This window comes from Pimephales promelas, chromosome 24 (genome assembly GCF_988280905.1).
Source record: "Pimephales promelas chromosome 24, fPimPro1.hap1.1, whole genome shotgun sequence".
Taxonomy (NCBI): Eukaryota; Metazoa; Chordata; class Actinopteri; order Cypriniformes; family Leuciscidae; genus Pimephales; species Pimephales promelas.
This window is the reverse complement of record NC_142792.1, coordinates 17,213,838-17,239,604: the sequence shown is the minus strand read 5'-3', so window position 1 is coordinate 17,239,604 and position 25,767 is coordinate 17,213,838. Positions and strand designations below refer to the sequence as shown.

Here is a 25,767-nt window from a genome sequence, read left to right as displayed (position 1 = left end):
TTACAGATGTTTGTTTAACTTTTTGATTCAGTTTTAAATGTTCTGTTGGTTGTATTTTATCCCAGCTTTTATGTAGTGTTAAAAAACTGAAACAGGAAGTGCTTCTGGACCAGTGTTGTTTACATCTTGTGAAATGCTCTATAAATGTGAATATGTACGCATTCACGGAATGACAAGCAGTGGTTACAGACTTCTAGTTCCCAGCATGCTTTGCTTCTGACTGTTAAAGGAGAGTGGGCTAAATGTTAGTAGTTTAATATTAAATGTAGTGCTCAATATTATATAGGGGAGAGATTCTTAATCACTGTTATAATAGAGGTGAAAACTGGCAGAACGGTAAGTTATTGAACTAATATTAATTTTCATGTTGTCCCACGGGTAAAAATGCGAGTGCATTTTTCACATTATGCAAATGATCTGGCTGATAATTGTACTTAAATGCAGAACTAATGTTTACACTGTAATTGAGTTATCTCTTTGATTTTTTGTGAGCTCTTCAAATGTTACTCTTATTTAGATTTTTATATTATTACCTTCATGACACTTTTTATTTATGATGTTTTTTTCTTGTTTTCTTGTTCTGTTTCTGTTTAATTTTCATATGCATTATTATTTAATATTTGCATATGTACGAAAGTCAATGCAAAATTTTTATGTTTATTCAAAAAGCAAGGCTCCGCACAATAATAAAAAAAAAAGTGAAAGAAAGAGAGATTGGTGATTTACGTGACGCGAGTGCGTTTGGCCACGGTCTGTGATGTCATCCGTCCGCGACATTACAGTTGTAGCGTGATATGCTAACCTGATGCTAACCGACAGTGCTGAAAGAGTAGAGCATTTATTTTCGTAAAAGGTCTGTATCTAGCTTCAGATATTTGAACAGTTAAAATGCATGAGTGGTTTAAGCTCAGACATTAATAGTGTAGAGTATATTTACATAGTACAATAAGCGTTGCAACACGTTTGGAGGTGAATGCTAAATGCATAAATAATACTTGACTGTAAAGAACCTTGTTTTATAATTTTTTGTAACGGAAGGTCTAACTGTAGGCCAATTTAGAATGATTTAAAATACATATAATTCACATACTTAAAATGCATAGAATTTAAAATACATATAGACGTCTAACTGGCAGCTTGTGTGATACTTTGCACACTGGAACACCGTTTATATATTTATAATCCTGTTTTTATGTTTGTGTATTTCAGTGTTTTTATTTGGGAAGGAGGTAAAATGTCTTTATATGATGATTTGGGGGTCGCAACGAGCGACACTAAAACAGAAGGATGGTCTAAAAACTTTAAACTGCTTCAGTCTCAGCTGAAAGTGAAGAAAGCTGCATTAACACAAGCAAAGGTGGGTCAGTCAGTGTTTATGTTCGACAATAACATAGTGTGTCTGTCATATATTAATAACTAGAGAGTATAGGTGTCAATGTTTTTTTTATCAAGTAAAACCTAAAAATATTGGAATTTTTTAAAAGGGTTTTCCATGGAAAAATCTGAGATGTCTTAATTTATTTTGTTTCTATTATTGGTTAGATTTATAATATTTAATTGGCTAAAAATGGGCAATTGTGAGTAATATCTCTATCATATGTTATGTTATTTATAATATAATAAAATATATCATGCATATATTTTTATGCATGATTATCCAGTAATCACAAATAAATCGAGAAGTTATGGAAATTAAGTCGAAAAGTGTGACCGACAAATGAAACTTCTTTTGCAGACTCAGAGGACGAGACAGTCAAATGTTCTTGCTCCAGTTATCGATCTAAAGAGGGGAAGTTCAACAGATGACAGACAGATCTCTGATACACCTCCACACATCGCTGCAGGGATGAAGGTAAACATTGTGTATATTTCCGTCTGGTTATGCACGGTTTAGGGATTTTTTTTTTTTTAAAGCTCTAGGTTGGGGGTAGGCGATATGAGCAAAAATTCATATCACAATATTTTTCACTGTCTGGACAATATCAATATTATATTTTGATATGAGAAAAAAAATTGGAATCACATTAATATAACTTAGTTAAATTACAGACAAAATATGTATTTTAACGCTATAACTAGAAAGAGGTGAAGGATTTAATTGGACATAGACCTGAAAAATCTTTTTTTAATTGTTTTTACTTCCATTTTACTTCCAAACGTGCAACATGAGGTAGGTCTGAATTCACTTATGTCTTTCCACTTTTTTTTATTTTGTGGGGGTCAAACTAATTCATTCGTTAATAATACATTTTTAGTAACACTGGAGTTTGGTATATTGAATAAGTTATAATAATTTGATAATCAATAAGTATGAATATGACTTCAGAGAGGTTTGACACTTGGGCCTTTTGAAGACAACATTATGTTAACCGAGAAGTTTTTGCATACTGACCAAAATAGAGAAGTAGGCTACATTCTGCTATTTCAGTGGTCGGAATATAATTGTTGTTTTTATTTTCTATTGTTGTCCATTTATCAAACGTCCACACCTCTTATATAGTATATATAATTATATATTACAATGTACAAATTTACTTATGCTTGGACACACTCGTCGCTCATGGAGTTCGCGTAGCCTTAGTCCAGTCCGGCGCCTCCTAGACAGATGCTGTGTGTGTGAGAGAGAGACACACACACACACACACACACACACACACATGAGTGACAGACGGAGGGAGAGCAGGGAAAGGAAATGCATAGGGTGCAAGATGTCGTTCAACTCCTTTGAGACTTTTAGGCGGGGTTAGATTGCGGTCAGGTAACTTTAATTCTTGGGCATTCGGTAAGAATAGCTACGCTAAGGCGTCAACACGGACGTTTAGAGGTAACTCAACGGAGTCAAGGACACCCAGTTCAACCAAAGTCAGGTGCGTAGGGAAAAATCTACCAAATCTACCATCTTTCCATCTATCTATCTGTCGATTTCTGTCCGTTTGTTCGTCCTAGCTAGCTAAATTTGAAATGACTAAACTAAAAATTAAAAGGATTACAAACTGGAAAACTACTTCAAACTTTCTGGCTAGGCTTTATTAAGCCAACTTTAAAGTTTGTCTTTTCAAACTTTGCTATAGTTATTATTACAGTATGATTGTCAATATTACTGAATAAAAAATATGTTAAAATAAGAAATAGCCCTATAACTCTACTCTATAATATTACTATTACAATATTTAACCCTTCGGAGTTTTGGGCTATTTTGTACGGAAGCCCTGAACCGCAACCTAAAAAAAAAAAAAGTCAGTAAAAAAAAAAAAAATCTGTAAAAAAAAAAAAAAAAATCTGTAAAAAAAAAAAATCTAGCATTTCGAGATTAAAGTCGAAATGTTTCGAGATTAAAGTCGAAATGTTTTGAGATTAAAGTCGAAATGTTTCGAGATTAAAGTCGAAATGTTTCGAGATTAAAGTCGGAATGTTTCGAGATTAAAGTCGAAATGTTTCGAGATTAAAGTCGGAATGTTTCGAGATTAAAGTCGGAATGTTTCGAGATTAAAGTCGGAATGTTTCGAGATTAAAGTCGGAATGTTTCGAGATTAAAGTCGGAATGTTTCGAGATTAAAGTCGAAATGTTTCGAGATTAAAGTCGGAATGTTTCGAGATTAAAGTCGAAACATTGTGCATTCATAACAGTGCGCGTCCACTGGCTCAGAGCGCGCGCGCGCGTGTGTGTGTGTATAGTCGAACTGCCATGGATAAACACAAAATATAGCTTTTTACTTTTATCTGAATTACTTATCTTACTTTATCGTTATAAAATATAAAGCGCCGGAATAGACTTTAGTCTAGAAAAACCAACACGGAAAACACTTTTCAGACTGGATGGAGAAATCCAGCTTTATGAATGAATGAATGAATGAATTAATAGGGCATTTATATAGCGCTTTCATATATGGCTACACTCAAAGTGCTTTACAATCAGAGAATCTCTCCTCAACCATAAGTGGTTATTAAATCTTAGGAAATCACAGGATCCGGCCAAATGATTGGATACAGAATGATGCACTTAAAATGTATCCAGAGCGTATTTACGTTGAAGAGGGAGACCGAACAGTTCCTGTTGTGTTCTCGACCCAGATAGTGTTGACTAGACGAGCACGAAAACACCTCAGAAACACTGCCACTAGCACGTGTGTAGAATTTTGTTGAAAGCCCAGATAAAAGTAAAAAGCTAACGTTACTATTTTGGGTTTATCCATGGCAGTTCGACTTCACACACACACACGCGCGCGCTCTGAGCCAGTGGACGCGCACTGTTATGAATGCACAATGTTTCGACTTTAATCTCGAAACATTTCGACTTTAATCTCGAAACATTCCGACTTTAATCTCGAAACATTTCGACTTTAATCTCGAAACATTTCGACTTTAATCTCGAAATAATAGATTTTTTTTTTTACAGATTTTTTTTTTTTTACAGATTTTTTTTTTTTTAACTGATTTTTTTTTTTTTTTTTAGGTTGCGGTTCAGGGCTTCCGTAATTTTGGTCCTTTTTGAGTACTTTTTAATTTTTTTAATTTTGCGACATAAACAAACATTTACCATACCAATTTTTGGTATCATTTTTTTCAGCACAACATCACCTATATGTCCAGACAATTAGTTTATCACTTTGATGTACTGTATCAACATACTGGACCCATAATCACACAAAAAACACAAAATCCGAATAGAAATATTATAGCTTTTCTACTACAAAAAACACAAACATGCTCAATGAAGCATTTTAAAAGGTTTAAAATGTAAACACAAGTTGTAAATGTCAAAATATACAGGTACAATTCAGATATAATCAAGCTATATACGTACAAAAAAAAAATATGATTTACAAAAAAAGCGAGTGTAGCCATAGGCTTTTTTTATTCATTTTAGCTTTGCCATAATAACAATAATACATGTATTTTACAGTTCAAGTGTAAAATTGCAATAATAATGCAGCAGCAGGTTAAAATGCACTTCTCAGTACAAGTTTATGAAGATGGTTGATGCAGATGCAGAGATGAGTTCATGAAAACACCGGATAATGAACTGTTAAAGATCACAGTTCTGTGCTGCACCCTGAAACATGCAGTTTAATTTAAGTGTTATTCAGTATTTAATTCAATTACAGCCTTTACGATTTGAAAGGTGCACTAAGCTATTGCAAGGTTTCTGTTTGATCTTGATTCATCTTCCAGCCCCTCTGGCACCTCTTAGCTATGCTTTTAAAAAGTTGACATCAGCATTTGATCTGTTAAAATCACAACCCTTCCTCCCAGCAATGTTACATTAAAAACGTTAATGAGGATTTCTCACTAAGTGGTTCATTTCTTAGACCATTAAGTTTAATTGTCTATGTCTGTGTGTGTCCATTTTAGGACTCTGTGTCTGCTGGGTTTTCATCCGGAGATGTGCTGATTCCATTGGCTGACGAGTATGACCCCATGTTTCCCAACGATTATGAGAAAGTGGTGAAGAGACACAGGGAGGAACGACAAAGACAGAGAGAGCAGGAGCGGCAGAAGGAGATTGAGGAGAGAGAGAAGTATGCACCATCCACTATTGAAGAAAAATGCGATAACTCGTTAAATAATGTGATTTGCAATAATGCTTTGTGTGTAAAATAAATTTATTTTTATTTAAATATTAGGGCTGTCAAATGATTAATCGCGATTAATCGCATCCAAAATAAAAGTTTGTGTTTACATAATATATGTGGGTGCACTGTGTAAAATTATTTTATATATATATATATATATATATATATATATATTAGTGCTGTCAAGCGATTAAAATATTTAATTGCGATTAATCGCATTAATGTCAGTTAACTCGCGATTAATCGCACATTTTTATCTATTCTAAATGTCTTTTGATTTCTTTTTGTTACATGATTTTTTTCTCATTTTAATGCTCTTATCAACATGGAAATGTGTGTGTATATATATATATATATATATATATATATACAAAATAATTATACACAGTGCACCCACATATATTATGTAAACACAAACTTTTATTTTGGATGCGATTAATCGTTTGAAAGCCCTATTAAATATATTTAAACACTGAAAATGACATAACCAATATACATGTTTTACATTCTATTTTTAAGAGAAGAAAGCATCTCTACAACTACTGAAAGTCAACAACAGTGTTTTACTGTAGCGTTACATAAAAAGTAAGTGTCATTTTAACGTCAGTGCAAACGCAGGGTTTAAGGTAGGCCTACATTAGGGTTTTTTTAACGACAGAAATTGAATAATCAAATGTAAAATTAAAACCGCTTCACTATATGAATTAAATATAGACTGATTCATATTAAAGCTACAAATTGTATTCAGTCAAGAGCAGTGAGTGATTTTCTCTTAGTCTGTCTGTGAGAAGCAGGTTTGTTATGCTGCAGTCACTTTAAGAGCTGCACGGATCCAATATAGTGTTAAATGCACGCTTTTTTAACTGTTTACTCCACTTGCTAAATAATTGATTATTTTTACGTTAATACTCAACAAGATGCCGTTTTGACATAATGTTGTGAGAATTTGGTCATATAAACTGGAATGGAACTGAAATCAGTATTACGCCGTCTGACACGTGTGTAGGCATTGTCAGATGTATGTAACAGTCATGTGTCTAGTCTATTCTCTTCCAACTGCATCAACCTAAAACAATCTTTTGAAGTATTAAAACCATTCAGTTATTGTTAGCCATCGCGATATGGATATCGCGATATGTAGATTTGCGGTATTCCGATAATTTAGATAAATCATGCAGAAGGGCTGCACGATTAATCGAATTTCTAATCGCAATATGATTACGGATGCCACAATTACGTAATCGTTCAAATCAATTACAAAATAAAAGTCCACTTGCATTATTCTGCGTGCTTAAGAGGTGTGTTTAGCATGTTACAATGTAAGAGGAAATCACGAGTACTTCAGAGAACCCAGCCCAATGGGAACTGTCATGAATGTAAGTGTTCCCTGGTTGGCCCAATACACGCGAAACACCTGCACCCGCCATTTTTAAAAAGCCATGCACACACCCCATTTACTTTTAAAAAGTAAATGGGGTGTGTGCTTTTAAAAAGCACACACCTTTTAAAAAGTTTTACTTTTAAAAAGTAAATGGGCTTATTGTTAAACCGATTGTAAACTAGTGAAGACGGAGAATGGGAGTACTGTGTGCTCTGGCTCTGGCGTTCTCAGCGCCATCAAAATAAAAGTCACCACAACAGGGCGGCTTACGTCATTTTAGAGTTCCTACTGGCAGTTTGAATGCAAACAGGAAAACAGCCAAAGGGGAACATTAGTTCTCTGGGGACTAGTTCCAATGACCACCCAGTGTGAAAGCCCCTATTATTAAACCATGCATATTTTTCCTTTTTTAACCAAACCATTGTTTAGTTGACATTTGAGGTTTTTGAAGTTGAAGTTTTCCAGGAAGAGTGTTTCCAGCTTGTTTTTTTTTATTTTGGCATGCAGTTGCTTCAAACTATGGTCTGATGCTATTCAAAACATCATGTTGAAAATGTGCTTCTTTAAATGCCCAAACTTTTTAAAGCATGATGGGTTCTTCTGATTGGCTGTCGCTTTGTAATTTATCAGCTGGAAAAATCATTCTGATAGGGATTCCAACTTTATTGTTGTTCTCACGTAATTAGAACAATTATTAAAGCACACAATTCCAATCAGTTTTTCCAATTGAGCCAGAGCAGATGGTTCGGAACAGGTTTGTAAAAATCAGGATATTTTTGCTGTTCAGATTACACAAAATTAAATGTATTTGATACTTTTTTTCCCCTTAAAATCTTATTTTTGCTGCCTGTCTGAACACAGCCTTAAACATTTGCCTGATCTGCACAGATCAGTGTTGTTTTGTTGTCCATTGTGTTGACCATTTTGCCCCTGTCTGTCAGGAAACGTAAAGAGAGGCATGAAGGAGGGGGAGCTCCAAGCGGATTTTCACGTTTCCCGAATCCCGAAGGCGAATCAGATGAGGAGGAGGATTTTGAGAGAGAAAAGAGGAAGAGGAGTGAGTTCCCAATGAGACATTTCTTCATCTTAATTTCTTTTATATCGGATTGATTGTATATTGACAATTGTGATTTAGATTATCCATGTTTAAAGCTACACTGTGTAGCTCTTTTAGTTTATTCCTAGCCAAAATCACTTGGTTCTTTCAAAAATATATGTGCTCATTAATGTATATTTACTAGGGGTGTAACGGTACATGTATTCGTATTGAACCGTTTCGGTTCGAGGCTTCCGGTTCGGTACGCATACAAACCGAACGATTGCTTGGACCATTTTATTTTTCTTGCCGGCAAAATTTGTGCTGACGCGGCCAACACAACGTTGCGCAACATCCAAATGGCAAGGGTAATGAAAGCAGAACGAAACTGCGCTCCTCGTTATGTGCTTCACGGATCGTTTATCAGTTCGGACCAGCAACATCTGTGCAGCGCGAGCCGATCTCGATCAAGTGACAGTGTTACTACACAGCGCTGAGAGATCCGGTAAAGAAAACATTTGAATTCGCCACTGAGGTAATAACATCGCTGCGAGATCTAGTGAGATGCATTCACATTTCTCCGTTATTAACCGTAGATCTCTATTAGATCAAACAGCGCTGTCATGGAAACCAGGAGAAACATTGTGCCGTGAATGAACTAGTACTTTGCGTCCACAGCAACATTCACCATGGATTTAATATAGTAACACTAACTGGAACCAGTTTGGCTGGAATGGTGAAATGCTTTCAAGTACTTCACACATCTTTTTCCAGCACTTCAAAATTCAAATATTATATAAATAAATATATATTTAAATGTTATTTTTAATGTGATGACCAAAACATTATTTGTTCACCCTTCAAAGATGACCCCTATTTATAAACCTGAAAGTTTCAAGATCTAGGAAAACTCACACTTATTTAAAAATATTTTTTCTTTAAACAAATAGGGCATTTCTTTCTTTTTGCTGTATCGAAAACGTACCGAACCGTGACTTTAAAACCGAGGTACGTACCGAACCGTGATTTTTGTGTACCGTTACACCCCTAATATTTACTAAGTTCAAGTAATAAAGTATTCTCGTGAGTGTATAATATGCCATTGAAAATACATACGGGTAAGGGGTTCTAATGTCGGTCGCCATGTTGCCCCTCCATCTTGAAAGTACATTAGCCAAAGAGGGACATACCCGTTAATTCAAGCTTACGTTTGAGTTAACACTCATGGACGAGGTTGAACACTGCATTGGCCACCGTAGGAGTTAAAACGAAATCGGAATTGAGAGGAACGGAAACTAATATTCACTGGATGGTCATATACCTTTTCACCTCTAGATGGGGGTAAAAATCACACAGTGTAGCTTTAAACAAGGGCCCTTGGTATAATCCTCTGTGTGGTTATAAGATTTCGTTTATATGGCATACAGGTATGGGTGGAGCTGCCATCGCCCCTCCGACATCACTAATGGATCGAGAATGTAAGTACATCCCATAGACCTTTTAAGAACCTTTATTTGCACATTTGAAATCAATATACACTGATGGGTCAAAACTGACCAGTCACAGGTGAAGCAAATATCATTGATCATCTCCTAACAAAGTCGCGTATTAAAGGGTTAGTTCACCCAAAAATGAAAATTCTGTCAGTATTTACTCACCCTCATGTTGTTCCAACCCCGTAAGACCTTCATTCATCTTCTGAACACAAATTAAGATATTTAAGATATTAAGATCGCCCCTGCATACTAGTCCATAGGCTTCTTGAGGGACTGGCTCTTGCTGTCCTCGAAAAGTCATTAAAGACATCGTTAAAATAGTCCAAGTGACTACAGTGGCTCAATCTTAAGTTTATCAAACGACGAGAACACTTTTGTGCGCAAAAAAACAACAAAAATAACGACTTTATTTCAAATATTCGTTTATTTCTCCCTCTGCGCGAGTCAGCTAACTAGTTTAATAGCGTAAGCTTCTGTTATTGTACGTCACACGCATCACACACATGACCAGCGTCGGCCAATAGTGAGCCTACGTGTGACGTAGCTCTACGCAATCACACTACGTTAACTGACTACAGGCCCATGGAGAAGGAAGTGAATAGTTGAAATAAAGTCGTTATTTTGTTGTTTTTTTGCGCACAAAAGTGTTCTCGTCGTTTGATAAACTTAAGATTGAGCCCCTGTAGTCACTTGGACTATTTTAACGATGTCTTCAATTACTTTTCGAGGACAGCAAGAGCCAGTCCCTCAAGAAGCCTATGGACTAGTATGCAGGAGCGATCTTAATATCTTAAATATCTTAATTTGTGTTCTGAAGATGAACGAAGGTCTTACGGGGTTGGAACAACATGAGGGTGAGTAAATACTGACAGAATTTTCATTTTTGGGTGAACTAACCCTTTAAGGTCTGGGTAGATTAAATGGTAAGCAAACAATCCGTACTTGTGAACAGCGTGTTGGATGCAGGAATAAAGATCTGATCTGCATCCTGCCACACTGCACAAATTGTTCAGGAATGGTTTGAGGAACATGATGAAGAGTGTAGCTCTGGTCTTCAAATCCACTTAAGGGATCTGCTGATTGGTGCCAGATACCGCAGGACACATTCACGGGTCTTGTAGCGTCCATGCATCAGCGGGTCGGCGATGTTTTGGAAGCGTTCAGAGAACCAACATCATATGGTCATAATGTTTAGGCTCATCTGTGTATTATTTTGTGTGTTTTCACTTCAGCTTTACACAGTCATAAAGCCATTTGCGGGAAATGTCAGTAAGTAACAAAACTCTGTTTGTTGTCATGACAGCATCATATTCATATGACGAAGATGGTCGCCAGAGGTCGAAAGCTGCTATCCCACCTCCTGTGTTTGATGACTTGGATAGACCACGATCTCCCCCTGGACCAACTAATTCATTCCTGGCCAACATGGGGTAAGAGTCCTTACATGCACTCAGAAACTCATGAAGTCATTATGATTTATAAATGTTATTGCTGCACTGATTTGATAAACGCTTACAGCTGAGAATTTAGATTTCCACAACATTTTGATCCACAGCGACTTTTTTGGGGTTTCTAACGCAGTTTGGAAAAGTATGGAATTTGATTTGAGTAATTTCCAGGTCTGGAAAAGTATGGAAAAAATAAAGCAGAGCATGGAAAAATATTTGCATATCCATACTATTGACCCTATTTAGTTTTCTATAATAGAAAACTAAGAATTTAATGAAAATAAATGGATCATACAAGAAGTGTTTTCATGGTAGTTGTTGTGCTTCCATGGTGATTGTCAAAAATGATTGCACTTTTTCATTACGCAAAAATGCAGGTTATAAGTGCATTGGGTTTCTCTCATGATACTCTAGCATTCTTACAGAGCCACTAAAAGGATTTTTGCAAATATATATATTATGCAGACTTTCATGTGTGCATGAGAAACCATTCAACTTGGCATAGACAATGCACACTGAGCCACCTATTACACCATTAGCCCATTTCCCTATGTGGTTTCTTGTTTGCCATAGAGTATGTGTTGAAGCAGACCTAAGGCCTTGAAATAGGGTAATGTACTGCCTTAATGAAAGCCAAATTTTGACCACTCTTTTTTTTTTAAGCACCAGTGTTTTTATAGACCCTTGAACTTTGCAAATAGGACAGTGTACGCAGCAATATTGTGCCATCAGCCCATTTCGTGTCATGGTTTCTCTGCTGCCACAAAGGAGGCATTAATTTGGACATTAGGCCTTGATATTAGAGGTACTACCCCAAAGAAAGCCAAATTTTGAGCAAACAGGCCTATATTTCTATTAATTCATGTACATATTTGCTCTTTTTCTCCATAGATTAGGTTATAGTATATAAAACTGGAAATTGTAATGCGTAATTGTAAATTGTAAGCATGCAAAATTGACGTGAATAGTTTCTCGGGGGCATGATGAAGTTTCTTGTGTGCATGCATGTCTGTATATATACACTGTTGTGCAAAAGTCTTTGGCTCTTTAGTATTTTCATCCCCCCAAAATAGTTTTAAGGCAGTTATTTATATACTTTGCTGTAGCGTGTCAGCTTACATTTCGTAACATCATTTTGCCATTAATGGTAATAATCCACTGATTATTACTTTTTCTTTGCACAAGGAGTGACCAGAGCCGGTATGATCTGATCTCTCCATCTTCGAGTCTGTCTGTGATTACGTGAAGAAACAGAAAAAAAACTGAGACAGACTAAACCCAGAAGAACTGCAGGAATGTCTCTAAAACGCTGTAAAGTGAGGATGCTTTCCAAAATAATGTCATAAATAGATTTTATTTTTTGTTAATTGGCTTCTATAAACTGAATCTGTGTCTTGGAGACAAAGCAGCAGTTCTTCTGGGTTTAGTAGTTTTTTCTGTTTCTTTGTGTAATCAGTTGGACTCGATTATAATGAGATCTGATCTCCGTGTGGAGCATACTGGCTGTTGTCAGACTCCTTATGCATATACAAATCTCACTGGGTTATTACAGTGCCAAAATAAATGTTTGGAAGTGTGTTACGTCCCTCTGCTATTTTTCTAGGGATTAAGGAAGCAACATCTATAATAAGAATAGTGTGTGCATCTTCAAAGTGCCGGACAGAACAAGAAAAATAAAACGTACTCGCCAGAACTCAGCTCAAAAAGGATTTATTAATCCTCATTGCCATTTTTTAAGAGAGTGTGTTTGCCACAGGTACAAACAATATAAGAACAATAACAAACATAACATTTAACAAATACTTACAGTGGGAAAAGTGAGCACGAGAGATACCCAAATCAAAGAAATCAATAAAACAAAAACGAATTATCTAAAGGTTAAATTTAACTAAACTAACTACCAAACACAAAATGTAGAAAGTAATTATCTTCGGCGTCAAGACGCTCTAACTAAAACTATACTAACTACATAACAAAACTTACAAAGTGGGCATTCTCCTGAACTAGTGTGTCTAACACAATCAACAATCCTAAGTGCAAAGTGTATGTCGCGCGACCTACTAACCTGCTCTCTTCCCAGCTTTACACACTCCGTGTAAAGTCATCAGGTTGACATTATAATCTCAAAACACTAGGCAACAATAAACAGCAACTAAAATGTTAGACACACACACAGAAACTCATTGAAAGTAAATCAAACAAGCGAACAAACAAAAGTGAGCAAACAGCTGGTCAACATTTGAGTAAGCGCGGTCTTTAACTGCAGTGGTGAGATGTGATTGGAGGAGGCGGACCAAAACGTCACCGTCAGAATGGAGATTGACAGCAGATTGATCCAACGGACACCTGAGACACACACACTACAACAACAACACACCCACATCCATATTGCAACACTTAAATACGTACGAGTACGTAACAAAGTGTAAACTGATATTTCCCACTGACACTACAGCAAAAGATATAAATAACTGTCTTAAACCCATTTTTTTAGGTTCAGAGATCTACAACAAACACTTTCATTTTCTCATAATATACATTGTACATCACATTTTTAAATGATTCTCAAACGAATTGTCCGATGTCTCTTTAAATCCCTCCTTTCTACGAGCCTGCCCTGCTCTGATTGGCCAGACGGCCCAGTCTGGTGTGATTGGTCGATCGCTTAACAGCGCTTGTCGGAAGCTAAACGCCCATTACCATAACTGAACTTCAGCTCCGGATGCTTCCTCAGTCCTCAGCGAAACTCTGAAGACTGTAACTATGATGTTGATTTTACTGTATCAATTCGAGCGCGGGTCTGATAATGAAACCTGAATCTCCATCGTGAGGACGACTCGAGCAGGACTCAGTGTTTCTCAGTGATGCGCTAATCAGTTTGAGGAACATTGAGATGTAGCAGCTGTTCCTCACCATAATTTGTTCCTCACCGCGTTGCGCGTAATTATTTAGTTAGTGCTATTTGTGCATTCACGCGTTTAGCGCGAATTCGCGTCTGCCGCCCGAGTTGAAAAAATCTGAACTTTGGGTGTTAATTCGTGCCTCGTTAACCAATCAGGAGCATCCAGCGCAGCACATTTGGAGCGAGCAAATGGTGAAACTCGCCAAACGGTTCACTTCCGAAGGGTCCGGTGGACACAAATATATTGCGACGATGAACCCCACGCTGCTGTTCTGCTCTCCAGAGCCAATACAGAGCGGTGACTCTCAATGAATGCTCGGTCGACATAAAAACAATGGCCACCAACAACTAGATTTCGATTCTTGACAGTTTCACTCTTGACGCGCGAATTAACACAAAGTGGTCAAGCGTCAAACTAAAAGCGTAAGGCGCGAATTTGACACGCTATTCGCGTTCAGTGTGAACGCAGCATTACCCAGTGACGTGTAGCCGTCAGTGATGCGCGGGTTGATCCGAAATGAGCGGGTGCCTGCGGTCACCCGCGGTTACCCGCAGTTACGGGTCATCCAAAAATGTTTTTAATGATATTCGGGTCGCGGTCGGTCGGGTCGTTTGAAAAAAAGATGCCAATTAAACATTTGTATTAATATAGTACTAGACACAATTTTTGATGAAATATAGCCTACAGCCCTACACATTATTGGCTGAATAACTGGCACGAAACTGCCGCTGTCCCTGTGCGTTCGGTAGTACGCAGTATGCGCAGTATCAGCTGCTCGTGCTCATCACTTCTCTCAACAGTGGCACCAACATGTCTCGGTTCAGTGAACTCAACTGTTGGAGTTACTGGAGTAAAATATAATTCAGGATATTGATTTATTTCGTTTCGGAGGGACTGTCAGGCATGTCTGAAACTGAAAGTGAGTAACCTTAGTAACTTGTGGATCAGCGCTGACGCAAGACGCGAACTGTTTCGAACGATTCAGTTCTATTTAGTGCACTGGTTCGACCGGTTCACTAAAAAGAACCGGTTCAAAAGAACGATTCGTAGACGAACCGGCCATGTGATCACTACAGCAGAGAGATGGAGGCGGCAAGAGAAAAGGTGAAGACTGTGGAGTGGAAGCTCCGCAAATACACAAATAGAAAGAGTAAAAGTGTGGGAGACATTTGCTGAAATAATGAAAGATGATGACCAAAGTGCTGGCTTTGCCATTGTTATGTGTAGGCCTCTTCTTGCGATGCTGTGTTGTTACACGAGATGTCCCAATAACGCTCCGATGAGCATTTACTACTTTTAAAAAATGCGGTCAGGAAGCGGGTCGGGTACAATATTTTTTTTACTTTTTTTTGCGGTCCGAGTTGCGGGCGGGTAGTTGAAAACGTCGGTCGGTTGCGGGTTGTTTATACATTGACCCGCGCATCACTGGTAGCCGTCACTGAATTAAGATTTCAACTTCCTGACGACTTGTTTAGGCGGTTCAGAGTCGATTCTTTCTTTTGAGAAACAATAACTTAATTTATCGTGTGCACTTTCGTCTTCATATCTTTGCACTTTAAATATGGTCTGAAAATCTACAGAGAGGTTTGGACATTTGAGTCTGGAATTTTTAAGTGGAAAATGTGTAGGAATAATTTAAGAATTGTTTAAAAAAAATTAAGATTTTGGTTCCCCCCCCCCAAATTTTTTTTCAACAAAAGAATCTAAATGTTACTAGAAATAAGGATATGTAAGAAATAGTTAATTTGAATTTAATCTAGATTATTTTAATTTTTAACAAGAACAATTTTATCATTAAATTTAGCTAAAGCGTTTAGATTTAATCAGAACATTTAACCAATAATATTTATTTATTTATTTATTATTTTTAATGATATGTATTTTCATTCTATTATGCAAATAATACATTTAATTTATTAAAGAGTTTAGGTTTAACAATAAACATTAATATTTAATATAAATGAAGATTTAATCAATTAATAGATTTCCAAATGACTTATTTTAAAGAAATTAAATTTAAATCTGTCATTTAAAGTCTAGTGTCTGTCTGTGTGTTTTTTCAGGGGTACAGTGGCTCATAAGATCATGCAGAAGTATGGATTCCGAGAAGGACAAGGTCTGGGGAAACACGAGCAGGGCTTGAGCACGGCGCTGTCAGTGGAGAAAACCAGCAAGCGTGGGGGCAAGATTATTATTGGAGACTCGGCGGAAAAGAGTGAGATCACACACACAAACCCACACACAAACCCAGCAACCACACCACATCACATCAAGGATTCTTTTTTTTTTTTTTTTTTAATGTTCCTTTTTATTGTTGCAAGTGTCATGTTTGTTTTCAATTAAATGTGTTGTCATTTGCACAGCCATGTACCCACTGTGTGAGTGTATCATTTGGTTCATTCACATTTGTTTGTTTGTTTCAGCATCAGCATCCAGTCAGAATTTGGCTGATCCACATGGCTCTAATTCAGGTTCGGTTTGATTTTATTTCCTTTTCCCATATTAAGAATTGACTTACAACAGTTGTTCTTTTTTTACCTGTATGACATACATCACACGCACACATCTGTGCTCTATTAGTCACTAGGAAACAGAATCTCATGCCTGTTATGTAAACAGTGGCAACAGTAAATTCCCTAACACGGGCAAACGGGTGTTATAGGGAAGGATAGTCAGATGTCCTTTCATAGTGTTATCTGTTCAGGATTTTTATATATTTCCTTCTCTCTCTTTTTTTTAAATCATTTGAACGTCTTTTTAACCAAACAGCCATTAAATTCATGTTTAATGCAAGATGTAAAATACAGTAAAAACGCAAAGGAAGCATCACATTTAATCATTCTCATTTATATGCACCAGTATAACGATACGTTGTCATGTACAGCAATGTTTACATGCATATACGCTACCATTCAAAGGTTTGTGGTCAGTAAAAATTATTTCTTGAAATAAATTTTTAATTTTTTCAGCAAGGATGCATTACAATGTTCAAATGTGACTATTATTTTCCATTTCAAATAAATGCTGTACTTTTGAACTTTGTTCACCTTGGAGTGCTAGAAACCTCTAAATAAATGTTACATTGTATATATTGTTATTATGATAAAAAAAAAAAGATAATAAGATATTTTTATTGGGGAGCAAATTAGCATGTTTTAATGAGTGTTGAAGGATCATGTGAGACTTAATCTTTCCCATCAAAGGGATAAATTACATTTTCAAATATATTTAAATAGAAAAAGTCACTTTAAATTGCAATAATGTTTTTACAATTTGATTGGATTTTTAAATAAATAAATGCAGCCTTGGTGAGGACAACAGACTTCTTTTTAAAAAACTTCTTTTATTTACAAAAATAAAAAAGTTTTACTACCCCAAACTTTTTGAAAAAGTAGATTATATATTTAGTAATACTTTCTTCCAAACAGAAAATGAGTGACAACAGGCAACTCATTATAACAGAGTTTTGAATTAATGAATGGACATTCATTAAAAAAAGCTGACTTTTCTTTGATATGAAGTTTTGATATAAATGTAAATTGAAATATATCTGTTTCATAGCGGATCCCTCAAAGAAAAACGACACCAACCCTCTTACAGAGATTCTCAAATGTCCAACAAAGGTGGTGTTGCTGCGGGTAAGCTGTGTCAGTCAGTCTAAATTAAATTGAACTTCGTAAATGTGTGTTTTGGAAAGCTTTTTGAGACTCTTCAACGCACGGGAGACTAGAATGCCGATTGAGTTTGACATTAGCATTTTGCTAAGCTAATAACACCATAGTCTAATAAGGATAATATTGCATAAAATAATTTTAATACAATACCTTTTTATTTATGTTTTTATTTATTGAAATTATATTTATTGAAATATAAGTATCTCTTATCATCTTTTAACATTTTCCACATCTTTGGATGAGTTTTCTTTTTTGTGATGATACAATCTTTCCTTACAATCCGACACAGTTACGCTTCGGCTGACCAAAGTCAAGTCCTCTAATAAATATAGAAAATAAATAAAAATTGGAAAGCAATTGTTTTTCAGTACTTCAATTATTTACTATATTACCGGAAGCCCCAATTAAGTCCTCACTTCAATACAGAGGCAGTGCTATTAATTTCTTCATTTTCATGCAATTTTTGCTCCCAGTCCTAGTTAATTTTTGCCTTCATCTGACTGTATATTGAATGAGATGCTCAGGACAATTTAGCCAATAGCATTTGTTGTTTAATCTGCTCGTAAAAACAATGTGTGTAGAACATGGTTGGAAGGGGAGAGGTGGACGAAGACCTGGAAGGCGAGACTAAAGAAGAGTGTGAGAAATATGGCAAAGTCACCAAGTGCGTCATCTTTGAGGTGAGGGTTATGTCGAGCAAGTTTTCCTTCTCGCGAATGTAAGCTGCATATGTCATCTCTCACTGACATGAAACCTGTGTGTCTGGCTTTTGTTTTCAGATCTCAGGTGTGACTGACGACGAGGCCGTCCGCATTTTCTTGGAGTTCGAACGGGTCGAATCGGCTATTAAAGGTGAGCGATTAAAGGACAAACTTTAAGTGTGTTTGTAGATGGTCTTTATTTCAAGTGCCCCAGATCTTGCTTAATAAAGCAGGTAAGTGTGTGAGGACCATCCCTAAGGTGTTAGATCATCTGGCTGCTTACATCACTTCCTCAAGGGATTGCAGACCAAACCAGTTTTCACTCACTCACTTTCAAACACTGACCGAAATATTAACAAGCTCAAAAAGGACAGTTTTACGATTAATAACTTTATTTATATATTCATATTATATTAGTTTGTGATATATGTCTCTTAAGCTCATCAAGCTTGCATTTATTTGATCAAAAATACAGGAAAAACTGTAATATTGTGAAAGATTCGTAGAATTTGTTTTATATTTTAATATACTTTAAAATATAATTTATTTGTGATGCAAAGCTGAATTTTCAGCGTCATTACTCCAGTGTCACACGATCCTTCCAAAATCATTCTAATATGATGATTTATTATCAATGTTGGAAATATATATATATATAGTTATATATATTTGTATTTATTTATTATTATTATTATTATTTTTTACCTGTACCACTTTTTTCAGGATTTAGGAAAAAGACCGCATTTGTTTAAAAATCTTTTGTAACAATATACACCACAGTTCAAAAGTTTGGGGTCAGTCATTTTTTTTCTCTTTTTTGAAAGAAATTAATACTTTTATTCAGCAAAAAGTATTAAGCGCCACACATATTTCCAACATTGATGATGAATAATCCTATTAGAATGATTTCTGAAGGATCATATGACACTAAAGACTGGAGTAATGATGCTGAAAATTCAGCTTTGCATCACAGAAATAAATTGTATTTTAAAGTATGTAAAATGGTAATAATATTTCACATTATACTAATATTTTTTTATCAAATAAATGCAGCCTTGATGAGCATAAGAGACTTTTTCAAAAACAGTAATGTTAACAATAGTAAAGTTGTCTATTTATCTATCTGAAAAAGAATATGACCATTGCACTTGTAAATTTGAGTTAAAATAATCAAGCATCTCAAACAGTTCATAGAGGACTGAACATTTTAATGACATGCTTTGAGTTTCTTTGGGATCAATATAAAGTAAAACACGCTTAAATAACAACAGAGATAACCCACACATTAATTTACAGATACAGTAGCCCAATAAATATTATAAAGGCCTGTTCACACCGGGACGAATTTCGCGCGCGATATTCAACATTTAACGCCTCGTGACTAAACAATGGGCGCCAATGTAAGTGTTCACACAAACGCGTAAAAGCGTCATTTAAAAAAAAAAACCGCCTCTGGTTCGTTTTTTTTGGTTTGACGCGCCACATCAAAAACTATCCGACCAACGAGATTGGCTGTTTTGCTCATGTGTCTGGTACTTCTGAAGTTACAGTAAAACACAACTTGGGGGCGCTAAACACAAAACGGTCTTGCCGAGCACACATACGGCGAAGAAAAGATAAAATACCTATGGGCACGATGAATGTTGAGCTGCTGGTCTAGGAGCAGCTATATGATAATATTTATATTAGTATTTCTGTAATAATAGTATAGTATAGGGTGACCAACAGTCCTGTTTTCCCGGGACATGTGTAACGGTCACTTTGTGCTTTACAGAAATCTGAGTTGAGATGAGAACTGCGCATATTGTGCGTAATGTCAGTTAGATTTTGACAAGTGAGGAGAGGAGATAAATAACCGCTCTGCCGACTCTTTGTATTCTTTCTATTTTATTTTTCTATTGTAACCAGATGTTTGTTTGTGTTTTTTTCTCGCTCGATCCCCATGTATGAGGAGGACGAGTGTTACGTTTGAGCGGTTTTATTAAACGCGGGGAAATACGACAACTCTCGTCTCTCGTGCATCTGTTCATCCGGCAACTGCTACGTTTTTATCTCTGGGCAACATCTCAACTTTGCGTTACACATGTCCTGTTTCCACGTCCTGTCCTGGCTGTTTTTAAGTGATGAAAATGTCCTGGTTTTCAAAAAAACTGCTGGGAAAGATCAGTCCTACAGCAAAATATAGATGGGCAAACAAGGTGGACGAGGAAGAAAAACAGGATAAAGAGGATGAAAACTAAAGATATAAATGAAGAGTTCAGATGCAAAAGCCTCTAAGTGCCATTTGAAATTTTCTTCTAAAATGATCATTTTTATCAAGCTTGTATATTTAAGTTCAGTAATTTCACTTAAATGGCAATGATAATTACCTATTAATTGTTATTTAAGCGAAATGACTGAACTTAAATATACAAGTTTGATAAAAATCATCATTAATGAAGAAAATTTCAAATGGCATTTAGAGGCTTTTGCATCTGAACTCTTCAAATAGATTTTGTTAGTTCGTTTTTGTAAGTTTGTGAGAGCTATTTTTTTTTGTTACATTTGGAGGCATTTCTTTTAGTTATTTATTATTTATATATTTATTTTTCTAATACAGAAGACATTATTTCTATCATTATTTCATTCATTCTTTTTTTTAATCCGTCATAATAAAACATTGAGACATGAATATGATCACCCTAGTATAGGATTCTATTATTATTTCTGTTTTACATTTAGCGCCATCTAATGTCAGGGAATGAATTTGCATGTTCACTCGGCTCATCGTCAGCGAAAAACTATCAGGTATGAACACAAAAAACGCGTTGAAAAACGCTGACGAATAACGCGCGCTGATATTCGTCCCCGTGTGTACGGGCCTTAACACTTTAGCTACACTTAAACGTTTCTGAATGCCACAGTGTTCGATAAAAAGGTCAAAATCAGTGTTAAAATCATAATTTTCTTAATTATGCAGCTAATTACAAAATATACTTCTCTAATTATTTTTTTGGGCTCGAATAAATGTTTTTGAAAGAAGCCTGTTATGTTCACCAAGCCAAGAAAAAAAAAACCTAATAATATTGTCACATGATCCTTCAGAAATCATTCTAATATTATTCACATTCATTCTTTATTGTCCTCAATTGAGGAAATTTGTTTCTGTACCAGGAACAACATTCAACACTCATAACATGCATATATACACAATGTACACATAAATTAGTCTTTCTGTGAATTCAGCGCTCTTATGGCTGCGATTACAAAGCTCCTCCCTAGCCGTGATTTCTTATGGGGTAGCTGTCTATATCTACGACCTGAGATAATATGTTGATTTGGTGGGCAAGAAACTTCTTAATAATGTAAAAAAAAAATATTACTAGCAGAAGAACTAATAGAAGTACTAATAGAAATTTCAAAAGAACACCAATTATTTGAAATAGAAATATTTTTTAACATTATAAATGTCTTTACTGACTAGCACAATCTGTCTTTGATGAATAAAAGCATTGTAAGCTTAGTAATACTTTAAATAAAATAAATGGCAGAACCATTGCAATTATGCAGCTTAAGATAATACACTTTAAGTCCTAAAATATTGTTTTTGGCCACTGTAAGACAGCCATCTGAAAACCAAGCAAGCCTGAATAAGCACCCAGAGTCTGGCAACACCTGTTTCACTTTTCAGGGTAGGGCTGACGTTTGAACAAAGCAACAAATACTAGAACCGGCTCTTGTTTGTGGCGTTTGTTTAGACAGTTTTTTTTTTTTTTTTTTAAATAAGGGTATTTTTGATCATAGACCAGATCATTATATCATGATACCACTATCTTTCGTGTTTTAAAAAGGGCTTAATGTGATCTCATCGTCACACTGATGATATCGCTAGGGAAAAACCAAACACTTTTTAATAATAGACTTAACAGCAAAGCATGTATCTTATTTTTCTTCTGCTTTTTGTGGTTGGTTGTCATAGTCAGTTCATAGAACCGTATATATATATAGGCCTATGTCACGCTTTCTGCTTCCGGAACGCGCAGTAGGGATACAGAAGTTTTTCTCGAAAAAGATTTAGATTATCAGCCCTAATGTCTAAACCATCCGAGGTAGACTGGCCACGAGCTACGAAGGTTTTTGCTCCTGTTGTATGAAATTAGGGATGGGACGGTATGAAAATTTCATATCACGATTATAGTGTCCAAAATAATCGTGATTATCAATATTATCACGGTTTTGTTAATTTATGAAAGTGCTCGAAAAGAACTGATGCTCACACTCTATGCAGTTTTTTAGGCAAGATTCTATTCAATGGCATTTGCTTCTTTATAATGCCCGTCGTCAATAGCAACGCATTATTACACAGCGCACATCCATATCACAACGGACGCGCGCTCTTGTTTCATTCAAATACAACTTGCCGTCTTGCGTCTCCGGTTTTTGATTGTATTGAAAATGAAATCAGAGTTGATTTATTGTTTACAGAGTTTGATAATAATGGTGTGATATATCTTGTCTGGACGATTTTTTTACAAAATGAATTCATAAACGGGTACGATTTAAAACATTAGCTAACCTCATTATCAATTCAATATGTCCCCGTAATTATGTGGTAAAAATAAAATGGGTTTAATACGTGATGTATCTATACTTTACTATCACTCTTAATAATAGTCTTGTTTGAAGTTGTTCGTTCGTCTTTGGCTCAAAGCCACTTGCTACGAACTTTTCTTCGCGGAAGCTTGACGTCTATTTCAAGTGAGTGACATAAAACTCAAAACAACATTTCGTGCCCAATTGTTTCCCAGACGTAGTTTTGGTATTAAGGTCAAAGTTAACTTGCCTTGCGTTCGGGTGATGATCACACAAGACGACTCGGCAGATTTGAAGTGTTTCTATTGCAGTGACTTTTTGTTCGGCAGACAGGGTGACCATCCTCGATCAAGTTTCCCTCAGGACTTTTGTAAAACCCAAAATATGACCACACCTCAGATTTGGTCCTCTTAAAAGGCTGAAAAATCCCCTGAGCACGGTCACTGCCTTCCGACATTTCTTCTCGAATAGTAATTTTAAAAAAAATATTGCGTGCTGCGCGCCTGCGTCAGACTGGCCGACAGGATTCAGTGAGTTATTAAAATCGCGATAATCAAACACAGTTTTAATGATAATTAAATCTTAAATGATAATACTAACCGTCAGTACATTTTATCACGGTTTATCATGAATCCGGTTATCGTCCCATCCCTATATGTGTGACAGTGCAGTAAGTTATACGGCTTTACTTTCACTTTCACTTTGAACGGAAAGGGCGGAGTGACTAATTGAGGCTAATTAACGGCGGAAAGGGAAATGAAGGAAAGGTATATTTAACAAAGGGGAAAGAGGACACGTCACCGAGGTATGTTGGTTTGACCTGTGAGTGGAGTTAGCGACTACCGATGTAGAATGGACTTTGTCCTGTGATGGGTGAACCGAGGCTTCCTTCTCATGCTGCCTGTTGCGACGTGGAGTCTGGAGACTTCCAATACGACGCACCTCAAAGACCGGCGGTTTTAAGTGAACTGTTCACCCAAACAACGGGTTAGCTTCCCTCAACCTTGTTAAAAGAAAAACATGTTGCAGGTTGTGGAGAGATTTGGTCCAGCGGTATCTATCGGACTCCACCGTTGTAAAAAGCTACTCGGAAGAGCCGTATCCCTACTAAAAGACGTACTTCCGGTCTTCAATTTGTTCTGTGACCTAGGCCTATTTGGCACTATATAAATAAGAGTTTCAATATTCCAGTGTAAATTTCTACTCAAGAAATATTTCTAATTATCAATGTTGAAATCAGTTAGGAATGAAAATCAGTTATTTTTTGTGTAAAGTATCTTTTGTAATATTATAAATGTATTTACTGTTCCTTTTGATCAGTTTAATGCATCCTTGCTGAATTAAAGTATTAATTTTTTAAAACTCCAAGCTTTTTGAATGGTTATATACTTTTTTTGTTTTTTTACTACATAAAATGAGCAATTGGCATTTCATTTTCAAACGTTTGCCTGTAACACGATGACAAATGAACTGCAAAGAGACAGAACAGGAAGTGAAATAAGATCCTGGCAACACTTTTGTTATATTGAAACAAATCTCATTATCTTATAACGAGACCGTGGCCTTAGAGTCTGTGTAATATTTTATGACAGTGCCATCAGCTGGTCAGAAGTTACAAACAATGGTAAATCTATCCATAGCCTTAGAAATGCTTGTCTTAAAGTCACAGATGTTATAACCAAATAACAACGTGAATTTTGTGCTCTCATAATTGCAGCTTTATTAGAAATTGTATTATTTTTTTCTTCATATTTTATATGAAATCTTGTACATTTAAATAACTTCCATTAAATGGCATTTAATGTAATCGTTAATTTGTGTCCTGATAGCATATTTACAGATTAACTACATAAACATGTTTTGGTCTTTTTGAATGTGGACTGTTGTTGTTTTCCCTCCTCAGCTGTGGTGGATCTGAACGGGCGGTACTTTGGAGGTCGGGTGGTGAAGGCCTGTTTTTATAACTTGGATAAGTTCCGTGTTTTAGACCTGGGAGATCAGATGTGAGTGGGAGATCCAGACCTGCACAACCAGGAAAGAGTAAACACCAGGAAGAGATCGTTTCTGTATATAGCACGAGTAATTTTATACACCCTTGAAGAACATTAGTTTACGTGCCCCTTCCCGCAATGAGGATTTAATTTGCTCTTTTTTTTATTATTATTATTTCTCCTTGTCTCTTTCTCTCTCTAATGTCACAGTTAGAAATATCCTTTTGTCGTGTCCTTGTGAATAAGATGTGATGAACCCAGAATTAAACAAAGCTTGGTGCTTTTACGTGAATACTCCAGTCGTTCCTACCTGCTTTTACAGAAAAGAACAATTGCATAATGATGTTGAATGGGGTGACGATGATGAAGATGATGATGGTTATAATGAATGAGCCCTGGTTCATGATTTATATAACCAGACACCTTGTCCCTGTGCGACTCTAGAAAGTAGGAAACCTACATTCCTCTGTTGTGACATAACGGTGACTCCCATGAGCCGTCACTCTATGATCCACACACTATTGATAGACTAAAAGTATTAAACTTTTTCTTAATGCGTGTCTTGACCCTAACGGAAATAGGGTTTTGTGTGTTACTCAATAAACGGTGACTTCATTATTGTTTAAAAGCATTTCTGTAGGCCTATAAATGCATCACATGAATAATATTTGTGTGTATTATCAGGTAACTATACATGATAGTGTATTTTCATGCAGGATGTGTGTTGGACTGGGTCAGTGATGGTGTGATGTTCTGGTTTGGTGAGAAGGACGCACTTACGCAATGCGAAGGTGCTGGGGAATAAAGTAAAGAATAGACTGAACTCCATGAGGATTGACTCAAACAGAGCAGATCCTCATCAAACGACTCTTAAATGAGCAGAGCGTCTGAAGCATGTCAGAACAGGGTTGAGCTTTTCAGGTCACAAGTTCAGCACTGGGGGTTGAGCCGGTACGCGGTGTAAAAGTGCTAAAGGTGTTACGGATTGTTGC

The 25,767-nt window shown here is 36.2% G+C and overlaps 1 protein-coding gene across 3 annotated transcripts; it reads left to right on the top strand.

The window, feature by feature from the left end:
• The first annotated feature begins 315 nt into the window (after nt 1–315).
• Nucleotides 316–25,067, top strand: rbm17 (RNA binding motif protein 17). 3 transcript variants are annotated; one of them, XM_089126606.1, is made up of 14 exons: nt 316–336; nt 1,210–1,357; nt 1,736–1,852; nt 5,353–5,519; nt 6,093–6,158; nt 7,896–8,011; nt 9,418–9,468; nt 10,790–10,916; nt 15,901–16,052; nt 16,261–16,308; nt 17,399–17,475; nt 18,093–18,191; nt 18,291–18,363; nt 24,688–25,067. In XM_089126606.1, the coding sequence occupies exons 2-14, from the start codon at nt 1,235–1,237 to the stop codon at nt 24,789–24,791; spliced, it is 1,320 nt and encodes a 439-aa protein (XP_088982732.1). In that variant the 5' UTR covers nt 316–336; nt 1,210–1,234; the 3' UTR covers nt 24,792–25,067. The 3 variants fall into 3 exon arrangements, with proteins under 3 accessions (XP_088982732.1, XP_039524470.1, XP_039524471.1); XM_039668536.2 differs by lacking the exon at nt 316–336 and adding an exon at nt 708–853; XM_039668537.2 differs by lacking the exons at nt 316–336; nt 6,093–6,158 and adding an exon at nt 708–853.
• The last annotated feature ends 700 nt before the right edge of the window (nt 25,068–25,767 follow it).